The sequence below is a fragment of the Argopecten irradians genome, chromosome 14 (genome assembly GCF_041381155.1).
Source record: "Argopecten irradians isolate NY chromosome 14, Ai_NY, whole genome shotgun sequence".
Classification (NCBI taxonomy): domain Eukaryota; kingdom Metazoa; phylum Mollusca; class Bivalvia; order Pectinida; family Pectinidae; genus Argopecten; species Argopecten irradians.
This window is the reverse complement of record NC_091147.1, coordinates 37,931,062-37,943,750: the sequence shown is the minus strand read 5'-3', so window position 1 is coordinate 37,943,750 and position 12,689 is coordinate 37,931,062. Positions and strand designations below refer to the sequence as shown.

The 12,689-nt window shown below is 35.0% G+C and overlaps 1 protein-coding gene across 1 annotated transcript; it reads left to right on the top strand.

Annotated features, from left to right (window-relative positions):
- Nucleotides 1–2,256: 2,256 nt before the first annotated feature.
- On the top strand, nucleotides 2,257–11,893 carry LOC138307602 (uncharacterized). Its single transcript, XM_069248407.1, has 9 exons — nucleotides 2,257–2,469; nucleotides 2,907–2,979; nucleotides 4,882–5,078; nucleotides 5,443–5,633; nucleotides 6,684–6,800; nucleotides 7,519–7,783; nucleotides 9,130–9,444; nucleotides 10,136–10,299; nucleotides 11,545–11,893. The coding sequence occupies exons 3-9, from the start codon at nucleotides 4,885–4,887 to the stop codon at nucleotides 11,700–11,702; spliced, it is 1,404 nt and encodes a 467-aa protein (XP_069104508.1). The 5' UTR covers nucleotides 2,257–2,469; nucleotides 2,907–2,979; nucleotides 4,882–4,884; the 3' UTR covers nucleotides 11,703–11,893.
- The last annotated feature ends 796 nt before the right edge of the window (nucleotides 11,894–12,689 follow it).

Below are 12,689 nucleotides of genomic sequence, written 5' to 3'. Positions count from 1 at the left end.
TACTGAATAATGAAGCTTGATAAAACATAAGAAAATTCGGTAATTTGAAACGAATCTTCCATGCCATAAAATATTAATTCAACATTACATTTACAATGTATAGTTACGGGTGCGAAAGATATTCTTAACATCAGACAATCTGGTAATTTTAAATGAATCTTCCATGTCATTAACTAATGATTGAACATTACCTTTACAATGTAGTTACAGGTGTGAAAGATAATCTTAACATCAGACAATCTGGTAATTTTAAATGAATTTTTCATGCCATGAAATATTTATAATTGCACCTTACCTTTAGTTACGGGTGCGAAAGATCATCTCCCATCCGGACGGCCTACATGTATACAGTAGGTAATACTATTATAGCTACCTGTTAAAGATATTTGACAGATCATGATCAGTCCACCGTCGCGACCTCACTTCCTGATTCTAACTGGTTTACTCTACTCAAGCGTTCCCATACATCTTAGATGACCAAAGGGGTCCGTCATGTACATATATGTACATTGTAACTGTCAAACTTGATTCTGTCTTTTACTTTTAATCACTTCCAAGTCAAATACCTTATTCAATTGCTGTTGGTTTTAAGATCTGACGTGGGTTTATAGCGTATAGAAGCATACACGACTATAAATGTTTAACAAGTATTAGCTCCTGAAAAAGCTAAGAAGGCTACCATACGGCCTTATTTATTAGGAAGCAATTATAGGAAAGATTGACGAATTGTTCTGTTCACAGTTATCTGCCATAGTTCTTATGACAATTCATTTTTGAAGAATGATAATTTAAATGCTTTCACATTCAATGCAAAAGATTATCAACTTCATGATATTCACGAAAGGGCCACTAGGCTACCTTTCCGAAACAAAACAAAAAATGAAAGTCTCTTTAAAAACAAATATATCATAATAAAATTGATAACGATGAGCAAAAATGAGGTTACAACACCAAATAAGTTTAAGCTTTGCCGTCTAGCGCAGTATAGTAATAACGCGTTGTAATTATGACGACGTCGGGAAACATACTACGACCTGCGTAATATGAAAATTAACGTGTTTTTTATTTTAATAAAGTTGTTCAGAAGGTGTAATGGGCCTTTTTCCCAATGCTAACAAGTGTTCCGTCTAATATGCACTGTAGTGATATACATGTACATGTACTTGGAAAAGTTGGTATAATACATAATAATAATACATGTACATTGTATACGCATAGAAACAAGCATAACATTTCGGTTAAATGCTTTCACATTCAGTGCAAAAGATTATCAACTTCATGATATTCACGAAAGGGCCACTAGGCTACCTTTCCGAAACAAAACAAAAAATGAAAGTCTCTTTAAAAACAAATATATCATAATAAAATTGATAACGATGGCCAAAGATGAGGTTACAACACCAAATAAGTTGAAGCGCTTTGCCGTCTAGCGCAGTATAGTAATAACGCGTTGTAATTATGACGACGTCGGGAAACATACTACGACCTGCGTAATATGAAAATTAACGTGTTTTTTATTTTAATAAAGTTGTTCAGAAGGTGTAATGGGCCTTTTCCCAATGCTAACAAGTGTTCCGTCTAATATGCACTGTAGTGATATACATGTACATGTACTTGGAAAAGTTGGTATAATACATAATAATAATACATGTACATTGTATACGCATAGAAACAAGCATAACATTTCGGTTAAAACTGTAAAAAAGCTGACTATATATAACGCAAAAAAAAAAAAAAAAAAAAAGAAATTAAAAAAAAAATTAAAAACAAATAATGTAGGCAGGTTTAGCGGACTGCCCTGGACTATCTCAAAGTAAAACTGAAGACACCCCAGATGAACAAATCTGAACCAATCACAGGCCTGCAGAAATTTTATTTGATAGAGACTACAGAGAGCGACGCCCAACTTCAAAGCCACACATGTAAAGTCAACCACAGTGTACCATTATACGGGTATTTGATGTAAATCAAAGGACTAAAATACTTGTTCTGTTGCCTCCAATTGCACTATGAGATAGTCCATGGATGTAGAGATCGTAAGTGATCGGAACCCCTGGAGTATCGAGGATGCATAATATACCCAATTAATATGGAATGAAATAATAAAGCAAAGCAAGTTTGGTTTTTTTTTTTTTTTTTTTTGTCAATTACTAATTAGACAAAGATAAACTATTCATACTCATTATAACTTTACAAGATTGATAAAAAATGTTTTACTTTTAAAGTTTGATATTTTACGTTTATTTTTTCTTCCGGAAATATGACATCGCGTCCTGATATATATTAGAATCTTCTTTACCTCCAACATAGGAGAGTTCCACAACAAAATCATGTACCCGGTCCTGACCCAGAAATCAGGCTTATATAAGCATGATTCTCCGCAAAAGGTCGCGCGGCAAGACAGAGGTAAAATATGTGATGACAGTGGGTCGCTTACACAACATTTCGGAAAACGAACTGGAACTGACAGTAAGTATGCACACAACTTTAAGTGTAGTCATGTAGTGAGCGAAACAGTACATTTTAATATGTTTTTTATACATAAGTTAGCCTGCTTATATCTATCAGATGTCTATAGTTTTTGCATACATAGTTGTAGTAGTAGTACAGTAGTTTTCCAGTACAGGAACACATTATATTCCTCTACACTAATTAATGATAAAAGTTAATTACATTACAGTTCATTTTCTGGTTATGGCATGGTTGCCCTATTGTTTTAAATAATATGTTTACTTTTAAAAGATTTTATCAAGTCTGTTTTTAAAAGTGTTTAAGTTGGGAGCTGATAAAATTTCTTCTGTTATATATATGTTGTAGGAGTAGGTTACTGTATATTTTCCAAAACCAGTAGCTTACGCCTGTAAGGTAATGATGTTGTATCTATTCTATATTAATTTCTATTCTAGTGATGCTGCTGACGGTGTAGGTTTTATATTATGAAACAAGAAACTAAGATCCACAGAAAACTGATCTACAACGGTAAGCATAAGTGATACATAATTAAACATGAACTACACAATGTACATGTGTACATTTGTACATGTACAATACATTGTACTTGTAATGCAAAATTAAATGAAGCATTACATGATGTATTCTAATTTTGTTATGTAATGAAATGTTCATTGTACCCATACCTATATATATACGTAGAATCTTAAATGAGTGTTTGTTTGATATCAAATTTTATGAAACGGGTCTAAGAAGTTTAGCAAGCAAAAATTAAAACTTTGAGACAAGTAGTACCTGTACATGTATGTATTCATGTCTAGAAGAATGAAGAAAATACACATTCCTGTCAAGTGCCCCAACCAAGAATCCGACCCGTGTCTCCGCGTGGAAACCTACGACTCTACCGACTGAGCCAAAGAAGCATGCTCCGCCAGCTGGGAGACAAAGGCTATGAACGCTATGTACAAACCACACCAACCTACTTCTTTTACACTTATCCCTTATTTTTCTAAGATTTCCTAAATCTCAACCCGAGACTCTCTTACCACCTTCCATGGGTTATTTAGTTGGGCCTAAATCTAAAGAACAGGAAAATACACAATCTGTCAAGTGCCCCGACCAGAATACCGGTTCTGGTATGGAAACTTATGACTTTACCTGAGCTAAAGAAGCATGCTCACAGCTGGAGACAGAGACTATGAACATACCCCTTTTTTACACTATCCTTCTGATTTCCTACAATAATTGTAAATCTCAACCCGAGACTCTCTAGCAACCTTCCATGGGTTATTTAGTTGGGCGTCAATTTAGAAGAACGGGGAAAATTCACATTCCAGAGCCAAAGAAGCAATGCTCCACCAGCTGGAAGACAGAGACTATGAATACTATGTACAAACCACACTGACCCGCTCCTTTTCCTGATGTAAGAGAAGAGATGAGAAAACGTAGCGAACAGAACAGTGATATATCAAACCTGCCAGGTGACCTCAAGCTGGATGCTTTACTGATTAATTATAAGCTACCAGCTCGTCACCAATGACTGATGCAGTACAGTCCGGCCACTAACACCATAGACATAGTCTTCCCTCCTTTTTCAAAGTCTACACCCCAAAGAGACATGAGACCTTTACACCACCAACCATTGGTATGTTATTTGGTGCCAAGTTTGTAACAGGGCCCTTTTCATAACATTCCTTTATATAACTTTAAGGAAACCCTTAACTTAAATTTCTCCATTGGAAAGCATTACAGGTTTTAAGGAAGGTTCCTTAAGTTAAGATTTTTCCTTAACTTCTGTAATGCTTTCCTGAGGGGAATGTTTAGTTAAGGAATTCCTTAAGATTAAGGAATGTTCATGAAACTGAGACTAGGAGTGGAGACAATGTAGAGGTCAGATCAGAGCTTGAAGCAGCCACTTTGGGACACTACATACATGAAGTAGCATGCTCCCCAATTGACGTACCTGTTTGTCGATATTGACCCGAGTCCAATTTATCCATTAATTGAAACAAGGATACATTCACCTCATTTCATTCATCATAATTCAGAAATATATGCATAATTATGCTTCTGGAAGCAAGTACATTGGATCTCATGTCCTTAAATCCATTCAAGCTCAGGTTCAGTAATGCAATTTGCATCGTAAATATATAATCTGGATGCCTGTGAGTGACATAGTTAATACAGAACAAACTTACAGTGTCAATGATATGTGTACAAGTGTAAGCTGTTGTTTTGACCCATTAGCAAAGGAAAGATGCAAATGACGACTTCATGTCTCAATCAGACAAGGTAATAAATTGAGCATAAATATAGTTTTTCTTCATCAATACAATTTATAAAGTGAATTATTTAGATTAAGAGTGTTATAAATAAGCTGCAAAAAAGCAAAATCTATATTTAAACCTCAATGTATTTTGTTTTGTACAGTTGATGTCTAGGCTTTTGAAGACCCTTGTACCTTTCACAGCCACCAAAGCGACCGCGACAGCATCATCCCTCTTTACCCTCCTTTTGTTAGGTAGATTTCCGAGCTCGGACACACCTGTACAGCCCACACTTCAGCCGAGTCAAAACCTTCACAGAGGAACTGTAGCAGGATACTCAGAATCTCAACATCTTACTAGGTAATGTTCACAGAACTTTCTGGACATTCCAAGGCATACGGTTGACCCTTGACTTTTAGTGGGTTCAGAATTCAATTTAATCATCATTTCTCAGAAATACAAAATGGCAGGTATTTGTGCTCATGCATTTCAAAGCTTGAGAAAGTTATAATATGAGGAAATCTAATACTCCATGTATTATCTTCAATAAGATGGTGATTATAATGACGATGATGTTGATGATAATGTATATACATTGATATTGATGATGATGATGGTGATGTTGATGGTGGTGATGTCAGATGGTTATGATATTTATGACGATGTTAATGATGCTGTTGATGATGATGATGATAATGATGACAACCTTTTATTATATCTTTAGCATGTCAAACAAGGTACAAGACGCAAGGGAGGCAACTCTATGGGGAATGTTAATCGCAGATGCCATGGCGATGCCTGTTCACTGGTACTACAACCCCAATGACATCAAAGCTGGGTACGGCGGCTGGCTGACAGGATATAGAGCTCCAGAGAAACACCATCCATCTAGTATTCTTACATTATCTGCTACAGGTGAGTACTTTGATTTTAGATTTAGTTATTGAAATACTGATGTGTGTTTTACCTGTGATAAAACTTATCATTTAAGCATTGATGTCACTATTTTTTAATTTTATCGGGGTATGAAAAAAAAATTGTTTGCAAACTGTGTGAATCCGCGTAGCAGATTCTCACAAAAGTTTGCAAACAATTTTTTTTTCATACCCTGATAAAATTAAAAAATAGTGACATCAATACTTATAATTAATTTTATACTCTATTTGATAAAATAAAGTATGTTTAAATGTAACATTATAGTGGTTTTTCAAGGGATTCCTTTTTCCGAATCAATATGCAACGTCAATGTCTCTATTGTGACGTCACGATAAGGTCGGGGTTTCGCGCCATCCTAAGATTTTTTTTTTCATAGTGGTATGCAAAAAAAATATTGGCCAATCAGAAAGCCAGATTTTGTATGAAAACAAAAAAAGTTAATTATTGTGTTATGAAATTTTGTTTAAAAAATTTTGTTTGACATTTTGTTTGAATTTCTGAAGACTATTCTTAATAGAACATTGTTTTGTTGAAGGCATCAAATATTGCAATTCTTATATCACACTTCAGAGTCAATTAAGATGTTGTAGAATGTCTTATACCAAGTTCTAGTAATGAAAAAGTTATGTAATTCAATATCACCATCTTTCATTTAAATTATTAAATGATACTGTGCAGTTTTTTAAATTTGCGGGATAAATATTTTGCGGTTTCCTATAAGGGACATATTCATGGAGATTAAATTTTGCGGATCACCGACCTCAATTGTTTGTGAATTTATAGGATACTAAAATTGTTCTCAGACATATTTCGAAGTGTTTAGAATCTATGGATTTCAGTGAAAATGAGAATAAAGCGAATGTAAGCCACTAACAAAATTCAGTTACTATACAGTACATTAGAAATGATTTTATAAGAAATAGTAATACTAAATGAAAAAGAATAAAAAATGCATGAAGTACAGCAAATTAAAACTCATATTATATCCTTCTAATTTCATTGACATCTTTTTTCCCCTTTCACTAACAGATAACAGTGGTAGGAATGGCTGGGCTGAAAAATCCAAACCGGTCATCGGCAATGTCATTCTACACGACAAGCTTAAGTACTGGACAAGTCAGGACCGAAGCATTCACTATCATCAGGGTAAGATAACTCTAGCGACTGAAACACTAGCACTATGATAGTAAAATTATTCCTTTAGTTGAGTTAAAAAAATGATTAACTTTAACACATTCAGCCCTGAATACACATTTAGGCTCCTCTTAATCAAAGACTAGACCAGTCCATTATGAAATTTCAGGTATGAATTTTTTTTTTAAGTGTGAAGACCACTAGCTATACATGTATTTGTGAAGAATTATTAAGTACTGTGAAACCTGTCTAATCTGACACCATTGGGGCAGTGACTCTTTTAGTCAGATTAGGCAGGAGGTTGAAACAGTTGGGTATTGATGTTGACTATTGTTGTTCAGGGGAATATAGTAGTGTCAGACTTTACCGGAATTTGGAACATTCAGATGTCAGATTATGAGATAAGACAGATTTCACTGTGCTAAATTCCTGAATGAAATGCTTTTATACCTCAAATGATTTTTTTTGTCACCTGGTCATGAATGATTACTTGTCTAAAATATTTTTGATATTGGGAACTCAGAAAGAGGTTACGTAGATTGTTTTTATTCTCCCACAATGAAATATGGAATGGAAGGCATATAGTACGTGTTATCCGCCTTCATTCCAGTCTATACATTCCCACTTTGATATATGGAGTGGAATATATTGAATGGAAGTCGTTTTTGTTCCTTTAATTTCAGGTATGAAAGCAGGGGACAGTACTCTGTTTTTGTTCCTATAATTTCAGGTATGAAAGCAGGGGACAGTACTCTGAACTCCATGATGGCGCTACGGATGCTAAAGACGATGACAAAACACGACCCGCAGGGTGTAATGGACGAACGCGAGATTAGAGGTTATGTTTTAGAGGATTATGTTAAGTTTATGACCACTCCCTCAACACATGATGACACATATGCAGAGTCCTTCCATAGATCTTTCTTCAAGGACTGGTCGTCTGAGAAAAGCCCACCGAAAACGGCCACAGAATTGTTAAAATGGACAGAGGCACGGTAGGTTAGATTTTGATTGATTTATTAGTTTAATGTCCTATTAACAGCCAGGGTCATTTAAGGACATACAAGGTTTGTTGATTGAGGAAAGCCAAAGTACCAGGAGAAAAACCGCCAACCAGTGGTCAGTACATAGCAACTGCCCAACATGGGATTCAAACTCAGAGGTAGAGGGCCTGTGGTAATATGTCAGATTTCTTAACCACTCATCCACAATGACCCGCGGTAGAAACTTGGTACAGTAGAACTTCCTAAACCTGCCCTGCAGGTAGAGCATAAGAATTGTACCTGCTGCCCTTATTGCATGATCGTAAAAGGTGACTTAATTTAGGATCTTATCTTTTCTCTTCTTCCTAACTGACTTTATCTTTCCTAATGCCTCCCCTTGGCACCGCCTCACTTTTGGTCTTGAGTTGAGCGTTCGCCCCTGTGAGGAAGGCTCTGGGTTCTGTCCCCTGGCCGAGACACACCAAAGTCTATAACAGTGATAGTTTCTGCTCCTGCTTAGCGCTCAGCGTACAGGGAGTTGGACGACTGGTTCTCCGGTTGTCAATATAATGTGCACGGGTGGGGTGTGTTGCTTGGTGTCTTCGGTTGCATGCTTCAGTGATATAGCGCTATAAAAAGGGCAACAGTTCAACTATACAAGAAGACACAACATGAATATACCGCAGTCTCCCAAAACACGCACCTCGCACAACATACATGCAACACACCACATACATGGGAGTCCCTCCTTACATGACCATAGCTGTTAATAGAACGTTAATTAATCAAACAAAGAAACAAACAAACAAACAAACAAACAAACAAACAAACAAACAAACAATCAAACAAAGAAACAAACTTCCTAAACCAAAATTTGTTTAAATAAACAATCTTGATCTTCTCTCCAGACAACAGAGTGTAAGTATGGTTAATCAGTAAGGAAGACATTTAGACCCATTGCACCCTTGTATAATCTAGCTGTTATAAAGGAAAGCTGCATCCCCAACTGAATAAGAAGAAATAGGAAATAATATGCTTAAGTTCATCAAGATTATTTAAAATAACTCTATGTTTCCATTGTAAATGAATAGCAACCACAACCTCATTCTATCTCTCTCTTTCTTTTTCTTTATTCACTTTTTAATGTGTATAAGTTTGTTATCCTTCAATATGAAAGATTGCATTATAAATGAAGATAACTTTGAATGTCCATGAGAAATTAGAATTTGAAAAAATATCAGATTTGTGTGAATGTGTGTGTGATTGATGATGTTATGTCTTAATATCATGTATGTTTTGAAAATATTTGAAAAATAAAAAAGAATAAAATTTATGCATCATTTTACTCAACATTTCAGATATGTAAAGAAATCCAAAGGTTCATCTGACCATCAGTTAGTTGTGATAGGAGCCATTGTCCCTGCTGTACCCTGGGTAATACGAAACGCTCACAAGACCGAATCAGAGTGTGCTGAGTCTGCCATAGAGTTCATCAAACTCACTCATCCGGAACCAAACCTCGTTCCCTTTATAGACATGTATGCAAGACTGTTACATCGAGTCATCAATGGCAAGGATGTTCTCCAAGAGATCAACAAGTGCATGGAGCGGTCAGAACTTGGAGGACCGAGGAAGAGGACGATGATTCAGGCATACCTAGAAAACGCTAGCAAGTATGTTTGAAATAGTATTAATGTTATTCATCAAAAGCCATAATCTATACTAATTAAGAAGCCATTATTCTCCCATAATTCACTGATTTGTCACCGGTTTTAGCTGCGAGAGGTTTCTTTGTCAACCCCAAGGGTATGACGGATTGCGTGCACTAACCTTATGAACCTGTAGATAATTATGTGACATCATGACTTTATGCAGTGTAACTGTGGTGTGCATTGTTGTTGACGTCATCAATATTGACGTGCAGTTGCACGGAACCATGTTCATGTCACGGTAAAATTCCCTGTTTTTGGCTATTATCTCATCTTTTTCTTTTGTATATGGAGAAAAAGAATCATTCCCTACCTATGAGGGTGTGACAACGAAATTACAACCCTCAGGGTAATTCCTGAATGACCAACCCTTGGCAACCCTTGGCAACCCTTGGCAACCCTTGGGTTGGACATTCATGAATAACCCCTCAGGTTGTGATTTCCTTGTCACACCATCTAGGTAGGGAAAGATTGTATTAATCCAGGACGAATATATGCCAAATTTCTTTTCACCATTCAAGGAATTATTATCAATTTTCAAATTGGTGATATTGAAATATATGTCAATTAAGTTTTTAAAGCCACGAATACTAATCTTTGCAAACTTAATTTGAAACTGAAATCTTTCAAAAAGCACTTGCATCTTTATACACAGGTATCCGCCAGGTTCTGAGAGCCAGCTGGGTCTTTGTCAGTCAGCTATCAGTCGTCTGGGAATGGCCTGCTATATAGACGGTTCAATGAGTAGTCTTCTGTTCCTCGCAGCACAGTTCAAGGATAACTTCAACACAGGTGTACTCATGAATGCTAATTGTGGAGGTAGGTGATAAGGCCATCCTTAAAGAAATATTTGTTTCCTCTTCCTCCATCCTGGTCATACAGGGAATGTTACTATAAACGGGCAGACATTTTTTTGTTTGGAAAGAAAAGTTTCAACAAATCTTATTTCCGAAAAAGAGATGCTTCTCTCATGCTTCAACATTTTTATTACAATTTACAATTATGATGTCCAGCCAATTTCAAATAAGTTTGAAGAAAACTGTGACAACACATCAATTTTCCATAACCTAATATTGCATGATATTTTTAAAAGCCCACTACCTTACCGGTATTTATTTTTGAAATATTACATAGCAAATCTTGCATATGTGTGGTGCTGTTACCTCATCTTAGGCCATCAATATATGTATTTTCTTATGTTATTAATGTTTTTAAGAAACTTTTAAAGTTTGCTGCGGAAAGGTAGTGGGTCTTTAGACAATTAAATCCCGTTGTTTGTATCTTTTATAGTACTGATAAAATAATAATTTTGTTGACACAGTTACTTTACAAAGTTGTATGACAATGGAAGTCATGTAAATCAACCTCATACAACATTAGTACATTGCATGGGTTAATCCTGTATTCTTTCATCCCTACGGGTGTAATACTGGCTGGTCTAGAGCAATACGCTCATGCCGCCTGAGGCTGTATTGTATGGCTACCCATGCAATAAAGCCTTGTGACGTCACGGCGTCAACAAAATTTCTATTTTCTCGGTAAAAATTTAACATATTTTTCACAAACTTGACTGGTTTTACTATAAAAAGATGCAAACAAAGGAATTTTTGTTGAAAATATCACGTAATTTTTCATGCATGAAAAATTGCCTTTCAACCATGGATTTCTTCGAATTTATTTCAAAATGGCAGGATATTATAGTTGTAAAATTGCTATAAAACGTCAAGGTATGAAAGAAAAATAATCTTTCATAAGTGGATATGAAAGAGAGGGATATTCTACCCTCGGGATCACAAAATGTTGCAAAACCCTCGGTAAGCCTCGGGTTTTACTACATTTTTTGACCCTCGGGTAGAATATCCTTATCCTTCACATCCACTTATGAAAGAGTCTTATAGTATTAGACAACCATATTTTAATATCAAATAAAGATTGATGTTAAGCATCCTCGTGTATAATGTTAATATAAACTTAAATCCTCAAACATTACCAAACAAACTTTCAATCTACAGCTCTATATAATATTTATGATATACAATAACTTGTGCATACTTTTTTTTGCAGGAGAAAATTGTCATCGAGGGGCTGCCCTTGGAGCTCTATTAGGGGCAGCTTCTGTTTATCAGGGACAGAGTATACAGGCTTCCTTCAAAGACGGATTGGGGTCATCCAGGGAAGGGCTTCTAGAAATCCTAAAGGATCTGCGAAGTTCTAATCTATAGCAATGTTTAGTATTAATTCTATTTTTCTTAATTATAGGAATTTTCTGTCTTTGAATTTAATGAAAGCAACATGTAAAAGACAAATGTTTCTAAGTATACTCTAGATCATATATTGTTAAATTATAGTAGTTTTTTTTGCAGATTTTATGCAAACCATTTTTTGAAAAGTTTTTCATTGAACTTTCTTGTTTTCATTGCTGTTCTTTTTCTATTTTTTCCATTTCCATTGTAAATAAATGCTAATAAATCAAAATGATGCCACGGTAAATAGTGAAATCAGAAACACCATGCATTTAAGTTTGATTGATTTAGTTTGAATAATTATCATTTGATAATGTGTTCTTGAATTTTATGTTAATTTCATATGAGATGTGAAAAATATTTCAAGCTTTGGTATTTGTTTGTCAAAGCTTGTGAGAAAATATTATTAGTCCTATTAATTTTGTGAATTCTCGTGTGAATGATTACTCAATATAAAACATCCACATGCCATGTACATTTGTTAAGGTTGTATTCTCAGGTCATTTTATTATTTTTGTCTTTTATTTCTTAAAATTGATACGCAGGTTCATATTAATTATTGTGAAGTCCCCATCTAATTCTTATGATATTTTGATAGCAGAGTATGGGTTAATTATTTGCGATAGTGTAGTATAGTACTTTCATATCAGCAACAGTAATGTTTTTGAATAATGAGTTACTCTTACATTGATATTCTACCTCTGGCACATATAGTTACAACAATGAAATTGATATATTTCCTATATAACTGACATTTGCTGCACAAATTGGCAACAACAAAATTGTACCAATTTACAGCACCAAAACTGCACCAACTTGGAGAACAAAGCCTATTTATGGTCTATTTTTAAACAAATATAAAATTGAATACAAGATCCACAATTTTTATTCTTGCCACAGGCAAAGACTTAATGTATCATACAAAGACCTTTTAGATAATCTGGTAATAAAATTGTTATTGATTAA